The 24,176-nt window shown below is 58.8% G+C and overlaps 2 protein-coding genes across 8 annotated transcripts in view; both read right to left on the bottom strand.

The window, feature by feature from the left end:
• EPN1 (epsin 1) overlaps positions 1 to 7,494 on the bottom strand; it is a 14,524-nt gene extending 7,030 nt beyond the window's left edge. Inside the window, exons 1-3 of one of the 4 annotated variants that reach the window (XM_059152627.1) lie at positions 7,235 to 7,494; positions 4,135 to 4,460; positions 1 to 54 (exon numbers count right to left, since the gene is read on the bottom strand). The exon at positions 1 to 54 is cut by the window's left edge and continues 196 nt beyond it. In XM_059152627.1, the coding sequence (XP_059008610.1) occupies positions 1 to 54; positions 4,135 to 4,362 (282 nt within the window). In that variant the 5' untranslated portion in view covers positions 4,363 to 4,460; positions 7,235 to 7,494. Of the gene's footprint in view, positions 55 to 4,134; positions 4,477 to 7,234 lie in introns of all 4 variants that reach the window. The other 3 variants (XM_059152626.1, XM_059152629.1, XM_059152628.1) reach the window with 3 other exon arrangements.
• A 518-nt stretch (positions 7,495 to 8,012) lies between these two features.
• Positions 8,013 to 24,172, bottom strand: U2AF2 (U2 small nuclear RNA auxiliary factor 2). Of its 4 annotated transcripts, none has more exons than XM_059152631.1 (12): positions 23,974 to 24,172; positions 20,644 to 20,779; positions 19,869 to 19,913; positions 19,467 to 19,570; positions 19,015 to 19,166; positions 17,621 to 17,737; positions 17,351 to 17,489; positions 12,861 to 12,940; positions 12,656 to 12,778; positions 12,294 to 12,380; positions 11,792 to 12,040; positions 8,013 to 8,767 (listed from the first exon to the last, which is right to left on the bottom strand). In XM_059152631.1, the coding sequence occupies exons 1-12, from the start codon at positions 24,020 to 24,022 to the stop codon at positions 8,633 to 8,635; spliced, it is 1,416 nt and encodes a 471-aa protein (XP_059008614.1). In that variant the 5' UTR covers positions 24,023 to 24,172; the 3' UTR covers positions 8,013 to 8,632. The 4 variants fall into 4 exon arrangements, with proteins under 4 accessions (XP_059008614.1, XP_059008613.1, XP_059008616.1 ...); XM_059152630.1 differs by having other exon boundaries at positions 12,282 to 12,380; XM_059152633.1 differs by lacking the exon at positions 19,869 to 19,913.
• Positions 24,173 to 24,176: the final 4 nt, after the last annotated feature.

A 24,176-nucleotide genomic window follows, 5' to 3' on the forward strand; every position in this document is an offset into this window, starting at 1 on the left:
CTGCGACACGCGCTCCGAGCCCGTCTTGATGAGGTACTCCATCAGGGTCATGGCCTTCAGAGCAGGAGCACACCGGTCACTCACGTGGTGGCCGGGAACCCCATCCCAGCACCAGCCCGGGGGTCACCGGCTGGCAGGCCAACAAGCGTGGCCCACAAGCACCACGGACACTACCCAGTTGTGAGAAAGAACAGAGCACTGCACAGCGGCCACCTGCGGGGCCGACCCCAAAGATGCAGGACATGTGGCTGCACTCACACCAAGTGGCCTCGATGAGGAGGCTCACGGCCGCCAGGAGCTGGGGGTTTCTTAACGGACACAGGCTTTGTGTCCAGAATGAACATCCTGTGGACCCAGGATGCGGGGATGGGTACGGCGCCTGGGAACGCACCTGCTGCCCTGGGACCGTACGCACGCTCTATGAGGGTGACCTGTGCGGCATGGCGTCCACACGTGTCTCGACAGGCACATGGAAACAGGGAAGTGCGGCCCCACCTGCACTTCACTCGGCGTTCAGAGCCCACTCTCGTTCTCTAGGAGAAGGACCCTAAGGAATGTGGCCACAAAGACCCGCTCATACAATCACGCTCCAGAACAGCCCAGGACACGGGCACGCGCCGCTTCTCTACTGTCCTGGAAGTCCGGAAAGTGTCGCCACTTCCAGTGTGAGACTTTACAAGTCTGAGGGCAACAAGGGGGAGACTCCCTCCCCCCAAATCAGCCGTCTGGAGGGAGGCACCGAACTGCTGGGTCTGGTCAGGCCTCGGCTCTCTGTAGGGACACACGCGTGCTGGGAGCAGCAGGATACCTGGCAACAGCAGCTGCGTTATTGGTCGGGAGGACAAATTCTCATTCCAACAAGTGAAAATTAAATGGCAGAGAAAACCACCAGTCCTCAGACAACAGAACACCTCAGAGTGTGCAGGGGGCCTCTGGGGCCACATGGGACCCCGGAAACCTCCCCAAGAGCACAGCGAAACAACACCAGGAGGCCCGGGCCAGGGGCACAGAGCTGGGTGGGCAGCTGGGGGATGAGCTGCGGACCATGCCATGGGTCATTAGTGACGCCCCACCGTCCACCAGCGCCCGACCTGGATCTGGCCAGCTTCCCGAAGGTGTGCAAACAGCAACCAGACGTTAGTCTTTAACCAGCCAGGAGACATCCATGCATCACGACAAGAGGGAAAGTGGCGCCTGGTGGGCATTGGGGGGCAGGCTCCCCAAGTCCTGGGCCAGTTGTGCTCAGACCACAGCGGCGGCACCCACACGCCACACCGGCCTCCCCGCAGGCCAGTTAAGCTACGAGAGCAATGGATCCACACAACCCACCTCAGTCTGGAATGGGACTCGCCCCCAGCGACTCTGAGACCTTGTTTCCAGGGCCCTGGAGACTTGGGCAGTGCAGTTAAACAGACCGTGAACCCGGAAACAACTCAAATGCCCACCGAGGGCCAAACATTCACGCACGACACACACTGTGCTCGTGGAGCAGGAGCGGCCCAAACACAGCAAGGTAGCTCAAGAGACCCCCAGACGCAGCAGACACAAAGGACTAGGAGTGGGAGCCCACGGAAAGTTCTAGAACAAGCCTGGCGGACCTAAGATACCTCAGGATGCTTCTGGGGAAGGGGTGTCTGAGCAGGCCCAGGGGGCCTGAGCCCTTCTGGGGAAGGGGTGTCTGGGGGGGGCGGGACACCCTCCATCTCATGTGGGTGCCAGCTCCACAGGTGTGTGCGTGCGTGAGAGCCGACCAAGTCACACACTCATAGTGGGGGCCACAGAGGCAAACATGTATGTTTTCTCAAAAGCAAACAATAGGACAACCCGACAGTCCCTGTTAATTTCCAAAACCACTTGCTCCCGGATGGCGGACGCCCGCACAAGAGAGCTAGTCTAAAACAGGGGACAGCGAACTTCTTTTGAAGGGCCCACGTGATCAATAACCCACTTTTCCAGCCACACGGCCCGGGGGGCAGAGGGGGGCCGGCGCACAGGCACGGGCCTGGCCCTCCCGCAGAGCTTCACCTACTGGGGGAAGCCCTGGGGCCGTCATGTGTTCACCTCTGGTTTAAGAAAAAGACCTTGAGATCCTGATTCCTCAGAGCAGGGAGGAGACATGGCCAAGTAGAAGAACAGGCTCTGGGGCTCCTCTCCCACCCCTTGCCCCTGGGTGGCCCCGAGCCTCCTCATGCCTTCGTGTCCCCACCTACAAAGTGGGGACAAAAAAAGTGGGGACATTTCACGGGGGTTCTGTGCCCACAGCAGTGTGTCTCCGGCTGTGAGTGTGTCCGGGCCCGTGAGGACTCACCTCCCCCAACACAGTCCACGAGCCCCACCAAGCTTCTCTCAAAGTTTCAGGAGGCCCTCCAGGTCCCATCCCCTCCCTTCACCACCACACGAAGGCTCACCCAGACCCCTCACCACAGCCACCCAGTCCTTCACAACAAACAGCCACAGAACAGATCCAGGAGAGAATCCACAAGAATGAGGACCCAAACCAGGGCTGTCGGGATGGGCGTGAAAAGAAGCCAAAACATTTCCAGGTCTCAGAAATGTGGGAACCACCGAGAGCCAGGCCAGCCCAGGCCCCAGCTGGAGTCCATGGAGCAAGCAGCTTCATCTGCCTCATCCACGGCCACACACTGAGCAGACCCTCAGCTTGACCCTCACTGAAGAAACAGCAGCAGGAGGACCTGCCACCACTGCTGACCCTCCTTCCAGCTCCTCGCCAGCTGATAAACGTGTCTGAGCAGGCCCAGGGGGCCTGAGGACCCAAGGCCTGTCCTGGGGCCCAAGGACATCCACAAACATGCCTGGGGATACCAGCTGCCTCAGAGAGGGAACTGGGCTCCGGACACACAGCCAGCAGTCAGACCCTCACACAGCAGGAAGTTCACAGGCCGCTCTGAGCCACACAGCCAGGAGTGGGACCTAGCCACTGGCCCCAGCCTGTGCCCACTGTGACTTCTTCTTCTTTTTTTTTTAAAGATTTTATTTATTTGTCAGAGAGAGAGAGCGAAAGCGAACACAGGCAGACAGAGTGGCAGGCAGAGTCAGCGGGAGAAGCAGGCTTCCCGCGGAGCAAGGAGCCTGATATGGGACTCGATCCAAGGACGCTGGGATCATGACCTGAGCCGAAGGCAGATGCTTAACCAACTGAGCCACCCAGGCGTCCCCCCCACTGTGACTTCTTGACCCAAGGGAAGGACACCAGGCCCCAGGCAAGAAAACGGAAAAACTGCTCACTGAGCATTGCCCAAAGTCACATTCCCTTCGACCACAGCTTGCGGTCTTGTCTGCTCACTGGATGAGGACACGTGCATGCCTCACTAGGGACCAGCAAAAGGGTTCCTGTGGAGAGCACTCTGTCCACGTTTATCAAAATGACACGTGCGTGTGCCCCTCGTCCCAGAAATCCCCGTTCTAGACAACGGCGAACGCATGAGGCTGCTCGCGGCAGTCTCGTTAACAAAAGCAAAACATCACAGACCGCTCAAAATTCAGCACCAGGCAGTTGTTAAAAAGGAAAGGAAAGAAGGATGGGAGAAAGGAAAAAAGAAACAAAAGGAGAAAAAGCTGACAGGTCTACACTTTGACAGGGAATGATCTCTAAGACACAGCCTCACCTTCCTTTTCAAAACCGCGCTGTAGTTCACCCATGATAAGATTCACCAGTTCTCACAGGCAGCTCTGCGTTCTCTTAACTGCCTGTGGCCACGTCACCACTGCAGACACAGGAGAGCTCCACGGCCCCCGAGTTCCCCCGGGGCCCAAGGACATCCACACACATGCCTGGGGATACCAGCTGCCTCAGAGAGGGAACTGGGCTCCGGACACACAGAGGGACAAACGCAGGGTACCCGCTTCGGCCTTCTCCATGGAGAGATCTCACAAACGTACCACGGTTTCAAAAAGAAGTTGGAGTCCTAAGACTTACCATTCTCCAAACCACATGTTTGTTACCTCAGTTAAAAGAAAGGAGGGACGAAGGGAGAGAGCTTGCACATAAAGACCAAGAACGCCAGCTCCTCCACAGCACGGGGGAGGTGGGCCGGGTGGCGCCCCTGCCTGAGCCCAGCGCCCGCCCACGCAGTTGCACACCCAGGAGGGCCCGCTGCAGGCCTAGGCACTGACCTTGTAGACATGCCTCCAGTTCTTGCCATGGTCATTGAGCCGCTTCCAAATCATGCTCATGATCTCAGAGAAGGCAACGACATTGTAGGTGAGGTCAGCGATCTCAGACATCAGGGAGCTGGATGGGCCCCAGGGGTCGTTGCTCGTGGCTTCTCGGACCTTGATCTCGGCTTCTGAGTAGTTGTGGACTATGTTCTTCATCTGGCGCCGCAGTGATGAGGTCGACATGGTGGCAGGCAGTGGCGAGGGCGGCAAGCCCCCTGGGGTATGGTGAGATGGAGGACTCGAGAAAGAAGACAGCGGCAGGAGCTGGTGGATCACCACATCTGAGAAGGAAAGGCCCTTTGGAGACACAAGCGGGACCTGGGGCTGCACGGCCTGCACCCACACCCTTGTGGGGCTCCTCACTGCCCCTGGGGCCTAGACGGCTCTGGCCCTCATTAAACCCCATCTTAGTCACCCGGTCCATCTTTCAGTTCCTCAAACATGCCCAGCTCCTTCCTGCTTGGGGGCCCGGCTCAGTGAGGCAGGGAGGCACAGTGTGCAGTGGGGGAACCACAGGCTGGGGGCAACACAGTGTAGCGTGTCCCAGCCGGCTGCCTTGCTCGGGGGGCCAGGGACTCCTGCACCTCAGTTTTCTCCTCAAAGAAGTGGGGTTCGTTCCGTAACCCTGGGAGCTGAGAAAACTCGCTGCATGGGAAGTGCGCTATGAACATGGGCGGTCACGAGATGGTCACCTTGCTCTTCCTCTCCCCCACCACCCAGATCATGCCCACTCACCCTGAGAACTCTGTTGAAGCTTCCCAGATTTCCCAAACACCGTGGTCACTGTTTCCCAGGGGCCCCATGGGTAGACTGAGGCACCCTCGTGATTTTATACTTGTCTGTCTGCCCTTGTGGCTAAGGCCGGCCCATGAGCCCCATGGGGATAGAAACCACATCTGTATGGACATGAATTTTCCCATCAGAGCAGCTGCCCCCAGAAGAGCCATTCAATAAACCACAGGAAGGAAGGGAAGGAGGGAGAACAGGAGAGACCTCTGGAGCAGGAGTGGAGAGGGCAGAATCTGAGACAGAAACAAGGATACACAGGGAGACCATAGAGGGAACAGACAGGCAAGAGGCAGGCAATGCCAGGGGTACAAGGTGTCCCAAGGGTGGGGGAGCTGGAGGCTCAGGGAAGAAGAGATAAGGATGAGCAGCGGCTGCCTGGGTCCCAGCCGTTTGCCAGGGACTCGCTGACCAAGAGATGCCCATTATCCCACCCAACGCCACCAAGAGCATTCTAACTGATGAGAAGACGGGCGCTCGTGGAGGCTAAGCACTTCCACCAAGGTCGCACACCACGCACAGCAGCACAGACTGCACCTCTGGCTAGGACGCCCAAACCTACACTTTTAAACCAACCTGTGCTGAGAGTAAGGTGATGGGAAGAAAAAAGAGGACAGGAACCAGGCAGACGGGGACGATCACAGCAAGCAGCCACACAGCCCTTACCCTGTGCCAGGCTCTCTTCCCCGTGGTTCACACACAGTGACTCATTAAATGCTCCCAACTCCATGATTCACAGCACCTCACAGGCAAGGAAACTGAGGCACAGCAAGAGCCACTCCCCTGCCCTGGCTCCAGAGGAAACTCGGACCGCCACAGTCCACAGCCACACCAATGAGCCCTCCACAACGTACCTAAGTCCTGCGACTGGCAGTGGGCCCCAGCTCTGAACTCAGGCTGGAAAGCAGGGCACTTGGAGACACACGTGAACAGCAGGAAAGACCCAGTCAGGGGGCCAAGCAGGCCAGCCAGACACACTGAGAGGAAGAGCTGGTGGGATGGACACAGAGGGACAGGAATGAGACAAATGAGGGGAGAAAGAGGCACAGAGAAACCTGGGCAGAGGAGCTACCCAGAGACATGGTGAGCAGAAGTCACAGGAGACAGACAAAAACAGGGTAGACAATGAGGCAGACGACAAAGAGGAAAGACTGAGACCCTGAAAGAAGAGACAACAACCTGACACTACAGACTTACAGAGGAAAAACCAAGACAGAACAGAGAACATGTGAAACTGGGGCCCAAATCCTGGCCAAGAGCTACCAACAGGGCAACCTCCTTGAGACTGAGTTTGCAAGACTCTGACACAAAGGAAAGAATTCCTACCTGGCAAGTTATGGATCAAATAAGATGGGTACATACAGTGCTACAGTGCGTGGGGCCCTGCCCCACAGAGTGGAGGAGCTCCTTGAGGCTGCCGCCCATTATTATCAGAGCCGAAGAGCATTTCCCAAAGGGTAGTCCCAGAAGACGCCCCGCTCGAACGCTGTGAAATTGTACCAAAGTGCCCTACAGAATAGTGAATGGGGCACCAAAGCTAAAACTCCCAATATCGCTTAAAATGGGACCAAGCTTTTCAAAATAAACGGCCTCAAACACAAGGATCTGGTTAAACAGAGGACGACAGGGCAAAACTCCGCGAGGAGTGTTCAGAGGCCTGACGGCACACAGCGTGGAAGGGGAAATCTGGGGGCAATAACGGAATCCGGAGCGGCCAGCAGCTGACTGCAGCGCCAGCCGGCGCCGGACGTTCCCCGTACCACCTCCGTGAACACGCACGGCCCTGCCGTGAGAAGCCACCCGAGGAACACTACCGGCCGGCACGCAGTGGGCCTGATTGCAGAGCCAGGCTGCGGACCACCGCACCCGAGACCCGAAAACCTGCGCGAGGGGGCACGTCCCAGACCGAGCCGCGCGCGCGCGCAGAGGACCCCGGGCTCGCGGGGAGGTGCGCAGGGACGGCAATGAATGAGAAACGGGGGAAGAAGATGCCCGGAGTCCCCGGCAACTGCAGACGCGGAAGCCCGGGGGAGAGAGAGAGGCAGAGAGCAAGAGGCGCACAGCCGCCACCCCGACCACCGCGCGCCGACACCGGACACAGACAGGCGCACGGGCCCCCGCAGCACCGAGGCCCGGGCGCAGGCCAGCGGGCGCCCGATGCCGGCCAGCCGGCCTCACACACACAAAGGCCGCGGGGCTGAGCCGGGGGGGATCACACGCGACGGACGCCCGAGCGGCCCGGCCCGCCGCGCCCCCGGCCCGCGCTCACCTCGGCCCCTCACGCCGGGCTCCGGGGGGTCATGGCGGGCAACCCCCTGCCCCCGCTCGGCCTCGGTGTCGCGGGGCGCGCGCCTGGCTGCGGGCGGCGGACACGGAGGCACACTCGGGCGCACGCGCGGACGCACGGAAAGGCCGCACGCCGACGGCCCCGCCGCCCCGGCGCCCGGGAGCGGCGCAGAGAGCCGGGCGGGGGGGAGGGGAGCCGCCGAGCGGACGGAAAGCAACCGAAGGCAGCGACGGACCGGAAGCGGAAGTGTCTGTGCGCCCCTCCCTCTGCACCGTACCCGAGGCCCCGCCCGTATTGCGCCTGCGCAGCCGCCGCTTCCGCAGCCCCGCTCGCCCTGCAGCGTCACTTCCGGCGCGCGGGCGCCGCCGTGAGGTCCCGAGGGACAGGCGCGGACAAGTACAAATGGCCTCAGCGGGGCGGGCCGGCAAGCGCGGCTGAGGCAGGTGGGGAAGGTACCGCGTCGTCGCCAGCCCGCGCGGCCACTCCGCCCCCAGCACTCCACGACGTCCGAGAGAACTCCCCCTCTCTCGTGGGGCAGGAGGAAGCGGCCGGCAGCCGCCCCCTCCACAGCGCCGCGGCCTCCGCGCAGCGACGCCACCCCCCCGCCCCGCGCGCGCCGAGCTGGCGGCCACGCTGGAGGGGTGTGCCCCGTGGGGCGCGCCAAGGACGCCCGGGCCAGAGGTCAGAGCGGTGGGGCTCCGCGGAACGGGAGTGGTGGGGGGCGGTGGGGGTTACACACACCGGACACAGAGCAGCTCCGTAAAGTAAAATACAACAAAATGTTTAATGAGCAAATTCGTCTTAGCAAATATGAAACTGCCACAGAGAGAAGAGGGACGGGGCCACGGGGCTGGGGCGCAGGTCAGGGAGACTAAAGAGGAGAGTCAACTACGTAAGAAACCAGGGAGGGCTTGGGGACCAGAGGCCAGGAGGACGGGAGCTGTGGTCCTGGAAAGGGAGAAGGCAGGGCACGGGGCGGACAACAAAATTCAAAATAGTTTGGCCATAAAATATAAACACACTATGTTTCTACAGTGGGGAAAAGGAGGAATTGGGGAGAAGGGAGAAGAGAGGCTGTTCTGGGGAGGGGCTGTGGGGGTCCTACCCCACCCTGCTGTGCACCCCCTCCCCACCCCGACCCCTTCCCTCTGTCTGTGGGTGCATGTGTCTGTATGGGCCTGTGCGCACACTTCCCCCATTGCCCTCCCCACCCCTACCCCCACCCCACCCCACCCCACCCCCAATTGCTGCCATTCCAGTTGCTGCCGGCTGTCATTCGGCTGTCACTCCTCTGCCCATCTTCTTCAGAGGGGGAAAAGAGGGGGGGCGGGAGGGGGAGAAGCCCCCAACCAGCCCTGCCCCCACCCTCCCCCTCCACCTCTACCAGAAGTCCCGGCGGTGGTAAGAGTCGGGGTCACAGTATTTTGTGACAACCACTCTGTTGGCGAACTTGCGCCCCGTCAGGCCCTGCATGGCTTTCTGGCAGTCAAACACAGAGGTGAACTCCACGAAGATCTGCGAGAATAAAAGACAGGTTGTGAAGGCAAGGTGGTCTCAGCCCCCAAGGATAAACCAGCTCAGCCACAGCAACCAGCCACCATCTCCCCAGAAATCTGCAGGGGAGGGAGGGAGGGAAAGGGCCTTGCTGCAGGTCTGGGAGAATTGACCCAAATGTCCCCCAGAACCCAGGGTCAAAGAACAAGAGTGTATAGAGCAGAGCCACATGGAACAGCAGCAAGCTCCCCAAAGAAAGAGGGGCACCTGTGTTCAGTGTCTCCCCTGTGCCACACACCTTGCTGGGCTTTCCCGAAGGGCTGTGTTCTCCCCAGAAGACAGATAAAGAAGTTTAAAAAAAAAAAAAAAAACCCGGGGGGCAGAGGGGTGACGCTCCTGGGTGGCTCCATTGGTTGGGCCACTCCCTTTGGCTCAGGTCATGATCCTGGAGTCCCAGGATCGAGTCCCTCATCAGGCTACCAGCTCCATGGGGAGTCCACTTCTCCCTCTGAATTTCTCCCCTCTCATGCTCGCTCTCTCAAATAAATAAAATCTTAAAAAAAAAAAAAATGACCTTGTGAAGTTTCTCATTTGTTTTAACCACCAGTTTACACGGGAGTGAGCTAGGGGGAAGATAATACCGACCTAATTCACAACACGGGACTTCTTTAAGACAAATGCCCCGATGCTTCAACAAAATGCCTTGCCAAAAAACAGAGCATTATGTGCAACTGTTAAGTTTTAAGAACATTCTGAATAAAATTGCATGGACCCTTGTTTGGATGCTTAAACCAAGTTTTTATAAAGACACGTGAGACAGGGAAATCTGAACACAAATTTAAGTAAATCCTAAGAATAATTTTGTTACTGTAATAATGATACTGTAGTTTCATTATGATTATGTAGAAGTTAACTGTTGAAAGTTTAAAGCAGTAGTTCTCAACCAGCACAAATGTGTCCCCAAGCAATATTTTGCAACATCTGGAGATGTTTTCAGCTGTCCACAGGAGGGGGGTATTAGTGCTGCCATGCAGGAGGAGCCACCATCTACCGGGAGGAGGCCAGGAATGGGGCTACACATCCAAACGTACATGGCACAGTCCTCAAAGCAAGACTTACCAGGCACCAAGTTATCTGTAGCTCAGACATTAGAGAAATATACTTGACTACTACAGGTAAAATATAGGAAATATGCTTTAAACTATTTCAGGAAAAAAAGTTGGGAAGCTAAATACAGAAATAAAGAATGACAAGCTACAGTTAAATTGAAGCTGGGTGATGAGGCACTAGGATATATAAATACTATAACAGAATGGAAGTGACCCACAGTACTAGGTCACTACATTACTTGTACTTTCATGTACATTTGAAAAGAATGACAAAGTCTAAAAACAAAAGATAATCCCAGACACCAGGCAGGTCTACCCGTTCATCCTTCCCACAAATACTGACTCAGTCCCTCAGGAGCCAGGCTCCATCCCAACACCCATGACAGCACAGAGTGTAACTAACATGCCAGGTATGGGGGCTTCCACCACACCATACCAATGAGGACTGGGCAGGAGAAGTGGGGGGAATGCTGCCCATCATCCCCCCCAACACTGCTCCCAATCCTGTCCCTTGGCCCCTGACACTCACTCTACTGCTCCCTGGGCAAGCTCATGCAGCTGACACCAGAACAGGAACAGTGTGTTGAAGACGCCTCCGTTTCTATCAGACCTCAGGCCCGCAACACAGTTCTGTCCAGCTCACTGCTTCATACATCTCTGCCGAGGTGTCTCAGGACCTCAGACTGCCCGCAAACACTGTTCCCCAACACTGACCCCCACCCCCAAACCTGCTCATCTCCCTTGCTTCTCACCTGCCATTTCCACCCAGTCACCTAAGCCGGGAGTCAGAGCAGCTTACTCGACTCCTATTCCTCTGGCTCCAGCACACCCCAGTCAACCACCAGGATCGGAGTGTTTACAGGTACTGGGCCTCAAATCCACAGACTTCACTCCACCCTCTGGCTGCGACTTTCTCTCAGGGTCACCATCTTCCAACTGGCTGACCGTCAGCTCGAGAAGCTCGAGAGAGCACACCTCCAGCACCTCTGCCCCCTCTGCGTTCCCGCCTGCAGAACCCACTGCTGGGGGCTGGAGCGTAAGCAGCTGCCTAGCATCCCTGACCGCATTTACCTGGTTACGGGACCTCTCTTCATGTCAGGCAACCACCACACTCCACACCTCCCAAAGGCTTCCTTCTCACTCCAGGAACACCCAACATTTTTCTAGGACCCAGAGAGGCTGACAAGACGTGCTGTACTGGGCCCCAGCTCCCAACCTCAGACCTCCCCTCCCACCACTCTCTGCTTAGACTACACGTGCCTTGCCGCTGTCCCCACATACACTGGGCTCCTACCCCAGGGCATCTACATTCACTGGACTCCCTGCTCAAGACCCTACCTGCCTGATGGGATGATCTGGTGTCATTTGGGCCTACTAACGCCACCTCCTGACCTTACCTTCCTGTCTAAGAGCATCAGAGTAATTCTCCCTTCCCAGCTGCTACCTGAGGTAGCATACACGCTGTCTCTGACAAGGCAGGCCCCAGGACTTCCCTGCTTAAAGGCCTGAATCACTAGCTGTGTGGTTAGATGACCTAAGTCCCACCCCCACCCTCTGCCCCAGAAGGGTTCGAAGTGCTTACAACCTGGCACAGTGCCAGAAGCGACATGACTCAGTGGCCTGGGAAACCAGACTGCAAGAATTTGAGCTCTGACCCTGTGGCCTGAATGCTGTAAAGGTCCAGAGGGGCCACAAAGATAAGCTTAGTGAGCACCTGGCCAACAGGAGATATAAGTGGGTCTGCTGCTATCATGACTATTTTTAGCACTTTTCTCCCCATTGCACAGACAAAACCAAACCACCTGCGTAAGGGGCATGACCAAGTCCAGCAGTTGCAGGGCCACGCTCTGGGGAGCCCCACACCCATCTGGGGTGTAGCAGTATCGTACACTTGTGGACAAGGGGGAGGGGGCGGGGCGCAGGCACCCATGCACACCTTTCCGCAGCCGGGCACTTCGACGCCATCCACAGGCCGGGGGATCTCAATGGACTTGACGAGCCCGTACTTGCTGCACTCGTCCCGCACGTCCTCCACAATCTCCTCATACTCCTCGTCGTCCAGCAGCTCCTCGGGCAGCACCATGTTCATGAGGCACAGCACCTCAGTTGGGTGGCCGCCCATCTGCACCTGGGAGCTCATGAGGCCCGGCACTTGCAGGGTCACAGGGGTCTGGTTGATAGTGCTCTGTGGGGAAACAGGCGGGGGGGGGGGGGGCGGGGGCGGGAGAGGACTGTCATGGCCAGGGCCACACAGCACCCCCAGAGGCCTACCCAGAGAAAACCCCGCACCCTGCCCCTGAAGGCCCATGTGTCCACTGTCAGTGTGGCCCAAGAAGCCAGAGTCACAACTTACAGGGACCTGCTCCCAGCCCCTCCCAGTCCTCCCCACCCCCAGGTGTCCCTCTAGCCAATGGAAGATGACGTGCCGGGGGGCTCACCAGCGTGGCATTCTTGGCTCCTACACTTGCCCTCTGGACGAGCAGTTTCTTATCTCCCAGCTGCATCCCATTCAGCCCCGCGATGGCCTGTGTATGGAGGATGGGGCGAGGGGGCGCAGTGAAGAGGTGTGGGTCAGGGGCCAGGCGCCTGACACCTCCCTCCAAGCCCCAATAGCCCAGAGCTGGGCATTGGTGGGGAGAGCCTGGAAAGAGCTGGAACCGAGGGAAAGGGGCCAAGTCCCCCGGCAGGACCCTGCTGCAGGCTGGCCTCCTCCCTCCCACCCCGAGGAAAGCCCTCAGTGCGGACGCAGAGCAGGGTGAGGCAAGGGTGGAGGCAGCAGGGCCAGGGACCCGGGGCTCACCTGATCTGTAACGTTGATGTCCACGTACTCACAGAAGGCGTAGCCCTTGGAGAGCCCCGTAGCACTGTCCTTAACCAGGTTGAAGGCCTTGAGAGGCCCGAATGAGGTCAGCAGCTCTTTCACCTGCGGCGGGGCCGCAACTCCATGAGGGCTGGTTTGGGCAAAGACTGGGAGGGGAGAAGCCAGGAGGAGGCAAGGGGTCTACCTGGTCATCGTTCAGGTAATTGGGTAAGCCCCCGATGAACAGCTTGTGGGCAGAGTCGGGGACCACCGTGGACACAACTCCTGGGGAAAAAGGGGAGTAGACAGGCTTTGGTTTCCAGCACGAGGTCTCTCCCCAAGAGCCCCGGGGCGAGCGCACAGGGATAGGCCCGTTATGCCTGCCGTGACAGCAACAGGCCAGCATTCCACCATCCACTCACCTGCCCTAGCCACAGAGGCCCAGCAAATATTGTCTCGCAAACCCCCCAGATCAAGACTCACACTAGCAACTTTCCGCCACACTGTGACAGACCAGCGTGCACAGCAGCAAAAGTCCCCGCTCAGCAGCCACAAAGACACAAACTCACACCCAAACCTGCCAACTATAGCAGCTCGTGTGGGCTTGCACCTCCCTCCCTTTGAGGCGTCAGGATGACAACTTCCCGCCCCTCCCCAATCAGCCAGACCCCAACTCCAAGCCCTTTCCTCCCACCTGATGTTTACATCAGCCCTCCCAGTGGGACTCGTGGCCCTTTCCTCTATGGTCCTGTACCTTTTGCAACTACAAGCAAGACCTTCTCTGTCCTCTTGTGTGTGAAATCAGAAAGGCCTGAGGCTTCAGGTCTGGGAGGGCAGAGACATGCCTGATTCCCACAGACCCGTGACTAGAGAGACCAGCGAGGATATCACAGGGGGCTCGTGTCCACAAAGCGCTTTTAATGACCACTATGTGTCCACCCCCATCATGCCATCTCCACTCAACTTTGGATTCAGACACAAGTGCCTCCCAGGTGTCTCAACCCTTTGGTCCCACCAGCTTCAATTCCTGGAGGCTTCCTATGAGCTGTGAGCGACCCAAGCTCCAGCTGGCTGTCTGGGCTCTGTGTTAGAGAAAAACCTCAGCCACCCAGCCTAACCAGCCCCAGACTTTCCAACGGCAGCATGGCCTTGCCCACCTCAGCAGTCCACACCGCCCGCCCTCCCCATCTCCTCCTGTCGTAGGGAGGAACAGGTGAGATGGAGGATGGGAGAAAGCACCAGACACTGAGTCACTGGACTCGAAGAAGGGTGCCCCCTCCTCTCCTACCACTACCCCAGCCACCTGAACAACCAGAGCCGAGCCATGTCAGGGTGGGGCCGTGGGGATGCAGACCACGGAGGCCCCATGTGTCCAAGGCAGGACGAGCAGAGGCCCCAGGCCAGACACTACAGGCAGACTCCCTGGATCCACTGCCTCAGTGCCCCCCCAGGGCCTCACCCATGGTAAGACAGCACAAACTAAGGCAGAGAAAGGAAGCTCTACCCAGGATCCACACACGCAGGAAAAGCCATCCCTAGAGCCCCTGTGACCTATGACTCCACAGGCAGTTCTTGCCGCGCTGAGGCACCATCACTCTGAGCACCAGCAGACGAGGCTGGGGCGCATGTCCAGTGGTGCCAGAAGAGGAGGAGCAGCGCCACATGCACCTCGGCAGGCTCATACCCGCTGGTCGTGCACCCCAGGGAAGGATATGGTGCTGAGGGCGCCAGGGTTGGGCTCCCTGGGTTCCAACCTGGGGAGCAGCCCCAAGTGAGGCTCCCCTGGGCCTTACCGTTCTCGTCCATGCAACAAGAAGAGTCCTGCCTGCGACAGAGAACGCAAACCACCCACGGGGAGTACGCACCCAAAATGGGGGCCTGAGGCCAGGCCGGCACCAGAGAGAAGGGAGGACCACAGTGACCCTGAGGGCGAGACGGTTTTGAAGCCAGGACAACAACACACAAGGTCATACAAACAGAAAAGGGGGATACAAACCAGCCCCGGTGCCCAAACATCAAGCCCCTGGGCAACCTCCTCTCCGAACACAACAGGGGGGCTCCTCGCTGACCTCAAACCTACGGTCTCCGGAGAGCCACCCGGCACACGCCTATCATCCTCTCTCTGGAGGGCCACCCAGCGCACACCAACTGAGCAATCTCTTGTACCTGGAATGTCACTTCCTCCTACCGTGCACACACCACTGGACCTGGCCGAGACCTCCACTAAGAGAGTGGGACTTGGCCCTGCACTGAGCAGGGAGCCTGGCTTGGCAGGGGCGGGTGGTCAGGGCTGAGCTGAATTCACACCCTGAATGGCTATTCGGCTTTCCTGCCTCCAAAGCACCTCCCGCACTCCATGTTCTCCCCATCGAGGTTTCCCTCTGGTCTTAAGAGGAGGACCAGGATCCCATTGTCACTCCCGAATAACTAGGCCTGTCTTCGGTGGGAATGAATGTTTAAGGTTTCACGACTCCAGTGGATATGAGCTTAGTCTTAGTTCGACATGCTTCCATCAAGGTCAAGAAGTCGCCTTCTGGGTTCCTGATTTGTTCCTCTCCCAACCAAGAATGTCAGCTGAATTTCATCACATGGTTTTTCCCCGTTAAGCTCTTTATATAACAAAACTGTTTTTATAAGTGAAAATTAGAGATCAGAACACAAACTTTACTATACAGAAACACCAACCAGAAAACGCTTATTAACCTAGAGACCAGATCCCACCTACTGCCATTTCCGGCCACACTCCCAGAACTGAGCATGCCCGCCTGGGCACTGGGACTGTAGACCCTCGGGCTCTCTGGGCGGACAAATCCCAAAGCAAGAACAGTAAGCAATCTTTCAGCAGCTTCATCACACCAACAGCCCCTCTAGAAAGGGGCCCATGACTCTGTGAAGACCATCCCAAGCAGCTGTCCCCGGGTCTAATGGTGGCCTTGCCATGCTTTCCTCCAGAGTAAAATGGGAACCCGGTGTCCACACGGTGGCCAGCACGCTGATCACTAAAGTGCTGAGCGGTGAACTTTTTGTTTTGGTCCACAGGGTCTCTGTCCCTCAAACTGGCCACCACTGCCCCTGAAACAGGCCAGAGACAGGCAACGGGCTGGGCTCTACTAACTAATCTTTACTTCAGAACAAGGCAGGGGATGCCTGGTTCAGTCACTGGACCATGTGCCTCATGCTCGGGTTCGGGAGTTCGAGCCCCAGGCTGGACGTGGAGCCTATTCAGAAAAAGAAGGCAGTAAGCTGCATCTGGCCCCCCAGCTGTCGCTCACTGACCTTGTACTACAGGCTGTCACAAAAATAAAGTAAGACACAGAGCCCACTGGGGAAAGCACCTGACAGTAAGTTCAGCGAGCGGACAGGCTCCTTACATGATCCACCGTGACTGGAACGCACTAAATTCCCTGAGCAAAGGGGCGCCTGGGGAGCCTCATCAGCTGGCTGCTTGACTCTTGCTTTCAGCTCAGGTCACGAGCTAGCCGTCGTGGGACTGAGCCGACAACAGGCTCTGCACTCAGAGCATGGTCTGCTCCAGGTTTTCTGCCCCCCCCCCACTCTAAAAGAAAATCTCTAAAAAGTTTACTCTGCACAAAAGAAGGTCCATGGCTTCATCTGGGACAAGGTCCCACAGATGCCAACCCACAGAATGTCACCGCGCCATGTGCTTAAAGCACGTCAGTGCATAGGACACTGCAGTCACGTGGAACCCCGGAATTCCACGGAACCTACCAAGTGATTACGGCAGAAGACACCAGCAATGAGCCAGCGAACCAGCACCCAGTCCTGATGTGCCAACCTCTCTGTGCCTCCACATCCCCTGCTTTGCCAGAAGTGGGCTTGGTTTCTAAAAGGCGTCCTTCAGGCCGAAGCCTCAGCCCGCTGAATCCCATGTACCACTACTTCCTCCCCACCAAGCCCAGAGCACTGGTGCTCACCCACCTCTCCCGGAAGAATTCCAAGGGCCTGAACCCCAGGACCCCCCCAGCTCCACTACAGCACAGGCTCCTCCAAGCCCACTTTGGTCCCTGCACCCCAGCACGGCCACACCCACCTCACCACAAGGGACGGTGACTAGCCTGCAGGTTTAGCCAGGCAGGCAGGCCATTTTTGCACAGCCTGCAAGGTTTTCTAAGGGCTACTACACGACATGTGATGAGACAAGAATTGGGAAAGCCAGTACCCGTAAAGGACAAGGCCGTCCCCATTCACTCAGGGATCAGAAGGCTGCGTGTGGGCTGCCACATCACAACAGGACAACTGGGACCCAGATGGCATGACCCACAAAACCAAAGGTATCTACTGTCTGACCCTTTGCAAGAAAAACTCTCCGAGCCCAGGTCTGCTATGCTCTCCGCTGACCGAGAATACTACTCGACACGGCTATGAGAAACGGCCCAAAGCTCAAGTTAAGAGAAACCCCAAGACCAGAAAAATAAACAACTATCCACCTGCCGTCCCCACACTGGGAGCCTGACAGCTTGTACTCACGCTGACTGCCAAAGTCCCAGAACGAGAATGACAGTCAGGCTACAAACCCTTCACCTCCCTCAACATGTCCCCCAGCCACTGTGCAACCCCAAGCGAGAATGCCCAGCTCCAGAGGTTTGGGGAAATGGGTGAGAAGCACTCACACCATTTCCCAAGTTATCTCCAGCTGGGCCAGAGACAGAAGGGAGGGACAAAGCCCCAACTCACCAGGCACATAGACAGAGGGATTCTCTGACATGCCAGGCAGGGGCTGGTAGTCGTGAGGCCTGCGGATCTTCAGCGACTGGCCCTGGAAGATGATGCCGTCAAACGCCATAGCCTGGGTGGTCTCATCCACTGAGCGGAACTGAAAGAGTAGCAGGTGGTGAGGGTCAGGGAGCCCAGTGGACAACAGCCCAAGGAGACAGGGGCTGCTGGAGAGGTGGTGCTGCCGGGAGGAACACACACTTTCCTGACCCCACCATGCACCCGGCTCACCTCCAAGAAGGCAAAGTTCTTGTCTTGGTTAATCTGCACAGCCAAGACGGGGTTGCCAGGGGCCTGGGTCAGCCCCCCAAGGCGCATCTGGGCATTGAAGAAGTCCATCATGGCCTCCTGCAGAGGGAATAGGAGACAGGGGGGGGCGGGGGGAGGGAGGTGGAGAGAGGAGGGGAGGGTGAGAGAGGGAGACACAGAGGGGTTTGGGGGTGAGGGGAAGGGAGGGGCCAGGGAAGGGTGGAAGAAGGGAGGGAACAGTGGAATAGGGATGGGGGCAAAGAGATCAATAGTAGGAACAAAGGCAGGAAAAATGAGAGAAAATAGGGAAGGAAGGAGGCAGTAGCGAAAGACAGCCAGGGGCCAGAATTGTGGGGAGGGCCACGGGGGCCCCAGAAAAGAGACGTCGTTCAAGAAAAACACATGGAAACAGGGACAACAGGAAAAAAAAAAAAAGGATCAAATAGAAAACGAGTAGATTGAATGAGAGAGAAAAAGCATCCAATGGCAATAAGAGGAAAGTGGTAAGAAAGCAGCAAAGAAAGAGCAGGCAGAAACACAGAACACCAAGTCAGAGAGAAAGAGGAGCAAAGGGACAGGGAGGGTGGAGGGAAGGAAGGTGGGGTGAGGCAGGGTGGGCGGGAGGGGAGGAGAAAAGAGTGATGTGGCGGGATCTGGCCCTGGAGTCCGGGGGCTGCTTTATCAAACGTAGCAAAGTGCAGGTTGAGAAAGTCAGAATGGACCTTACTTGCCTTCGACGACGGTAGCAAACTTTTTGTTGCTACGAGGGATCTCAGCCCCACAATATTTCACTTTAAAGAGAAATGGAAACAACTCTTTGATCTCGGGATTCTCGGGGTGCCACGGGAAGGGGTTGGGGAGAGGGGAGGGGAGAGGAGAGGTGGGGAAGGTTGGGGAGGTCAGGGCCATCAAAAACAAAAGAGCAGCGACCACGGGAGGGATGTAGGGAAAGGACGGGGAACAGGCGGCAGAAAACCAGAAGTGTGTCAGAGAAATCTGAGGGGAGCGTGCGTCTGTGTGTATGTATGTCTGTGTGTCAGCCTGCGCGCGCGTGCGAGTCTCCCTCTCTGTCTCTCTCGATACGGATTCATGGATTTTCGTAGGTTCGTTATGTGTGTGCTTGATCCCTGGGTTGTTGGAGGAGGTTGGGAAAGGGGAGACGGGAGAGGGGAAGAGGGAGGGAGGGAGAGGGCCACCCCCAGCCCGGCCCCTGGCTGGCTCAACTCCATCGGTCCGTCTGGGAGGGGGCCGGGGGGCCTTGCAGGAGCAGAGTCTGACCCGTGCAGGTTGAGGGAGGGAAGGGAGGGAAAGGGAGGAATGGGGGGGAGGATGGGGGAGAGGGTAGGGGCAGGGAAAAGGCAGGGGACGGGCAGTACCTCAGTGATGCCAAAGGGGATGTTGCCCACGTAGAGGCGCCGGGCCTGTCTGGTCATCTGGCTCCCGACCACGGGCACGGGCGTCGGGGTCACAGCCAGGCCATCAGGGGTCATGGTGGGGAGAAGGGCAGTGGCTGGAATCTGACCCGCAGCTTCAAGAAAGGTAGAATAGGATTATCCTCTACACCCCTGACCCGGTTTAGGGACCACCCAATGTACACCCCGAGAGCCACAGGAGGGCAGCTCCCCAAGGACCAGCCCGATGGGAGGCTCAACCCCACTCCGCCAAGGGAGTCTCCCAGTATCTCCTCTGTGGTGGTCTAAAAGGCAGAAACCAGGAGGCCCAGGACACAAAACTTACCCTGGCCCCCCGCCCGGCCCCCACCACCAGATCAGAGTCTGCCCCTCAGGCACCCAGCACACTCAGCCCATCACCTACTGAGATGTGGTACCTTGCATGGCCTTGTACTGCATGGGAGTGATGTGCTCAAAGCCAGGTGGCGGGACATCCCAGTATTTACGGACCTTCTTCTTCTTCTCGTGGCGGGGGGAGCGACTGGGAAGGGGGGAGGGGAGAGCGGGGCAGGACAACCTCAGTCTGACCAAAGGTGGGCCTGCGAGCACCCCAGGCTCCCCTCAGCTCCCCACCAGGAGTGCAGCGCTCTCCAGGAGGGAGAGGATCTGGGTCAGGGCCGCACCCAGGCCTGGGGGAGGGTGCTGGTTTCAAGGCCAGTGGAATCTCCTCCCCAGTACTTGGGCTGGGGCTGGCTGAGGACAGGGAAGGGTGCACGGGGGCAGGGGAGGGGACAAAGGGAGTGGACATCGGGGTGGAAGGGGCAGGAAGAGAAGCTCACATCAATCCACCGTGCTCCTCTTTAGCGCCTCTGGTCAAAGGTTTGCTGGGGGGTGGGAGGGAAAGGTATGGGGAAGGGTGACTGGGGACCCTCGTCTTCCCCACACGCCACACCTCCCCAAGGGCTCAGAGCCCCAGGGCTGGGGCCAGCAGGCCCCCTTGGCCCTGCCATGCCCCCCAAACTCCCCCACCCCAGGAAAGAGGGACTGAGGAAGGGCAAAAAGGCCACATGGACCACTTTCTACTTGGAGAAACTGAGGTGGAAGGAGGCAGGAGAACTTCCACCTACCCCACCCTTCCTCACCTAAAGGGACAGAAAACACAGAGCAGTCTACGAGGAAGAAGAGTTAGAAGAGCAGAGAACAGGCAGGGGTCAGAGATGCTGCCGCACTTCAAGAACCACCTCTTCCCAGGAGGCAAAGCTCAGGACCCAGCAGACGATCCCACACAGAACCAGACAGACAGTGGGAAAAAGAAACCAGCCCTGAGTGACAGAGACTGGGACAGGGTCACGAAGGAAGAAAGAATCAAGTGCCCTGACTCCACACTCAACTCCAAGATAAAGAAGCTACTGTCCTCGCCAACACACCAGAAACTGAAGGAAACTCCAGAAACAGGAAAAAAAAAACCTAGAACTCAGGCAAGGAACAGACCCCTCCCTCAGGTACAGAGAAAAGCCAGAATCCCAGGCACACAAGGTTTGAGCGCACCAACACCCCATTCCCAGGCCAGCCCACCCCACCTGTGCCCAGCCAGGAGTCCCCAAGCCCTGGTACCTTCGTCGCCGCCTGTCCCGGGAGGCGCTCCGCTGGTCCCGGTTGCGCCGGTCCCGACTCCGGCTCCGGCGCTTGCGGTCCCGGCTCCGAGAGCGGCTGTGGCTACGCTTCCGGTGCCGGTTCTCCTTGTCCCGCTCTGGCCCAGGGGGAGGGGGAGGAGAATGAGCTGAGGGAGGACACGGCCCAGCCCACCCACTCACTGGTGGCTAAGCCCCGAGCCCCAGGGAGGCCACCCCCAAGGGGAAGGGACTCAGTGGAGGAGGGCAGACAACAGGCTTCCTGGGTCCACAAGCCAGTCCAGGGACCCTGGGGGACCAAGGGCACGGGAGCTGGTTACCTGAGGGGACAGGGCCTGGAAACGCCCCCGGGGTGTAAGATACCTGAGGCTGCTCAGGAGGAGCTGGGGAGCCAGAGAAGACAGAGGAGGCTGGCTCCTGGTCCCCCTCGAGGGCTGAGGGGCCTGACCCCAGGGTCGTCCCTGAGAGGGGCAGGGCTAGAGGCTGGGGAATCAAGAGACCCAATGATGTTTTCCTGAATGAAGGAAACTGGCGACCCCTCAGGAAAGACCTCCTCAACCAGCTGGCACCCACAGCCCCACCATCAGGCCCCGGGGTCAGCTGCCAGGCAGGATCTGACATCCCCAGGAAGCCAGGACACCTGACGGTCCCTTCCCAACCAGGTGAAGAATGCAAGATGCCCTCCTCTAGGGACATGCCCCTTTCTGATCCTGGGCTACAGAGGAGGTACCTGGCCCCACCTCAGGAGCTGGGGGAGGAGCGTGCCCTAGCCCCCGCCCTCACAGGCTGGTATCCCAAACCACCCCATCCTGCCCACCCTCCCCCAAAGCCAGGGACTGGGGTCCAGGCCCCAGTTGGCTCCCTCAACCCCCTCAATGGCCTTGGGGTGGCAACTCAGAATGGAGCACAGCCAGGCCCATAAAAACACAGAAGCCTCTGCTCAAAGACCTCTCACCCCAGAAGGAGGTGCGGACCAACCCACCAGCACCGAGTCCCAGTGCATTTCCTTATTCTTTGGTTCGAAGTCACCCCAACTCCTCCACTACCACGCGTCCATGGACAAAAGCAGTGAGATGCAGTAAGGACAAGGTGGTGGCCTTTAGCCCCCTTGTTACTACCTCATCTTGTTTCCTGAGACTTCCTGTGTGAACTTTCTATAAATAAAGCTCAATTCCAGAACCACTAAAACTCAAGATAAACAAGCACCTCAGAAAGAGAAAAACCAGAGCAGCAGACAAAAGAATGCTCCTAAAACCCATCTATACTGAGTAGCCCCACTTGCCCTCAGCCCTTCCTGTGCAGAAAAAACATTTCAACCCAAATAACATAAAGAGACCGGGGCCAACACGACAGTGTGCCCGGAAAGTGCACCCTGAAACGTTATCAAGTATGGTTAGGCACCTGGACACACTCCTTAACTCAGGATACGCAAAACCCTCAAGGGTCTGCCTAAAGCTGCCAGTAATGATGCTAGTATCCCTACCAAGTTAGGAAAACGAAAGCTGAACTGGTCCTAACCACGGTTGGGGTGCAGCAGGAACAGACCAACCGGCATGGCACCAGACATGCAGCAGCTGCGGCCTGGAGCTGCGGGCCTCTGGCTCCACACTGGTAAATGAGCAGGCTCTGAGCCCCAAGAACTCTCCCTGAGGCGAGGGTCTGAGATGGACACACAGCCAGAGGGACGGCAGAGGAAGCAGAGATGCCCGCTGGATGCCTGCCACCAGAGGAGGAAATTCACTCTCAAGATAAACGTCTTGACACACGTGCCCCAGGCATGGGCTGAAGCTAGAGGCTGGCCCCCAGAGGGGAGGATCGGCAGGCAGAGCGACACGTGCACAGAGCTTCCCGCCTCCCCACACAACACAGCTCCACCAACCGCACTGAGGCTGGGGCTCAGGGCTGGCCCCCCAGTGCCGCAGAGAAGCCAGGAGTGGGAAAGAAAGGTCTCCAGCAGTACCGGCCGGCAGCCCGGCCTCCCACCGGCCAGATGCAGGGAGGACTGCAGCCTTTCTGCCTCCTGACGATAGGAAATCACGCAAACACAGCCAAACCTCCTTGAAACAAAGGTCCCGTGGGCCCACGCGGTGAGGATGCGGCCCGACGACACTTGCAAAGCACCTCTCGGCGCCGGCGCCACCTCCACGAAGACGGGCCTCTCCGCTTTGGAATGCGACAGCGCACAAAGGACAGTTTCACAAAAACCACGCCGCTTATCAAGCCCTTAGCGTATACCGAACACCACGGCACGCGCGCCTCTCCGTGTTCCCCGCGTGACCCGGGCTCTGCCCGGGACCAGCTGAGGTCCGCGGAAGTGCTGAACCCCGAGCCTGCCTCCTCGCGCAGAGCAAACACATCGGCTCCGCCTCGCGCGCTCCTAAGACAGCCACCCGCTCAGCAAACAGCCCAGCGCGGGGCGCGCGCCCAGATCACTAGCACTATGGCCCTCCTCGATGCCGCAAACGCAGGGCCGCGACACCCACACAGGAGTCTCGGGAAGCACGGCAGCCAGCGCACGGACGCTCGAGCAGGGCCTCTTCCTGGCCGCCCGTACCCGCACACGGACCGCAGCAGCGTGCACCTCCTGCCCTGGTGCTGACACCCCGCAATCCCCACGCCCCTCGTCCCACACCGCGCGGCACAACACGGCAAGGACCGCGTCCACGCGCCCCACCATGGGGACCAAACGAGCAGCCAACACTCCACGCCGCGGGCGCCGGGACGGCCCCACTCCCGCGCCCCAAGGACGCACGCGGGTCCTCTCCCATGAGGGACACCGCCGCAGCCCGCCGCCTCGGAGCGGGGGGCGGGGCAGACCCGCGCCCACGTGAAGGGGGCTCTCAACCGCCATTTTGGGACAAAAGGGGCGTGGAGACCCGGGCCGCGGGCCCGGCCGGAAGCGGAAGTGCCGGGGCAGCGGGAAAGAAAGGAAGCACCACGGGATCGATACACAGAAACCCTCTTTTCAGAGTATTTTAAAAAGGAAAAAAATAAAAGAGGATGGCGAGTACGCGAGGAAACTCCTAGCTAGCCCGCGGGTCCGCGCCGCCTCCGCCGCGGACCACGTGGGGCGCAGACCGGAGCGCGCCGCGCATGCGTCCGGGACCCGCGCCCGCCGCCCCCTCCCCTCCCTTCCCCTCCCGCGCGCGGCGGCACGCCGGGTAGTCACGTGAGCGAGGCGCGCGCAGCGGAGCGGTGGGGGGGGGCGCCGCGCGGCCCTGAAAGGAGGGGGAAAGAGAGGAGTAAAATGGCGCGGGACACGGAGAGGCCAGGAGCCACGCCGCCCGCCGCCCCACGCCCCCGGCGCCCTTACCTTGCTTATTCTCGTTGAGCTGCCGCTCGAACTCGTCGAAGTCCGACATGCTGAGGCGGCCGCGTAAGGGCCTGTGCAGCTCTGGCCTCGCCTTGCCGCCCGCCCGCTCCGGCCGCTTCGGCTACTTCCGCCGCTCGCTTCGACTACTTCCGGCCGCCGCCGGCGCTCCGCCGCCTCCTACCTAATCAAGCCCGGGACGCCCG

Source organism: Mustela lutreola, chromosome 16, assembly GCF_030435805.1.
Source record: "Mustela lutreola isolate mMusLut2 chromosome 16, mMusLut2.pri, whole genome shotgun sequence".
NCBI lineage: Eukaryota > Metazoa > Chordata > Mammalia > Carnivora > Mustelidae > Mustela > Mustela lutreola.

Excerpts from the sequence above, each read along its gene's own strand:
- U2AF2 (XM_059152630.1), bottom strand. The coding sequence starts at position 24,022 with ATGTCGGACTTCGACGAGTTCGAGCGGCAGCTCAACGAGAATAAGCAA. Across the intron at positions 17,738-19,014 it reads TCCCCTTTGGCATCACTGAG|GAGGCCATGATGGACTTCTT; the intron begins GTACTGCCCGTC and ends TTCCCTCTGCAG. Across the intron at positions 12,779-12,860 it reads ATTACCTGAACGATGACCAG|GTGAAAGAGCTGCTGACCTC; the intron begins GTAGACCCCTTG and ends GCCCCGCCGCAG.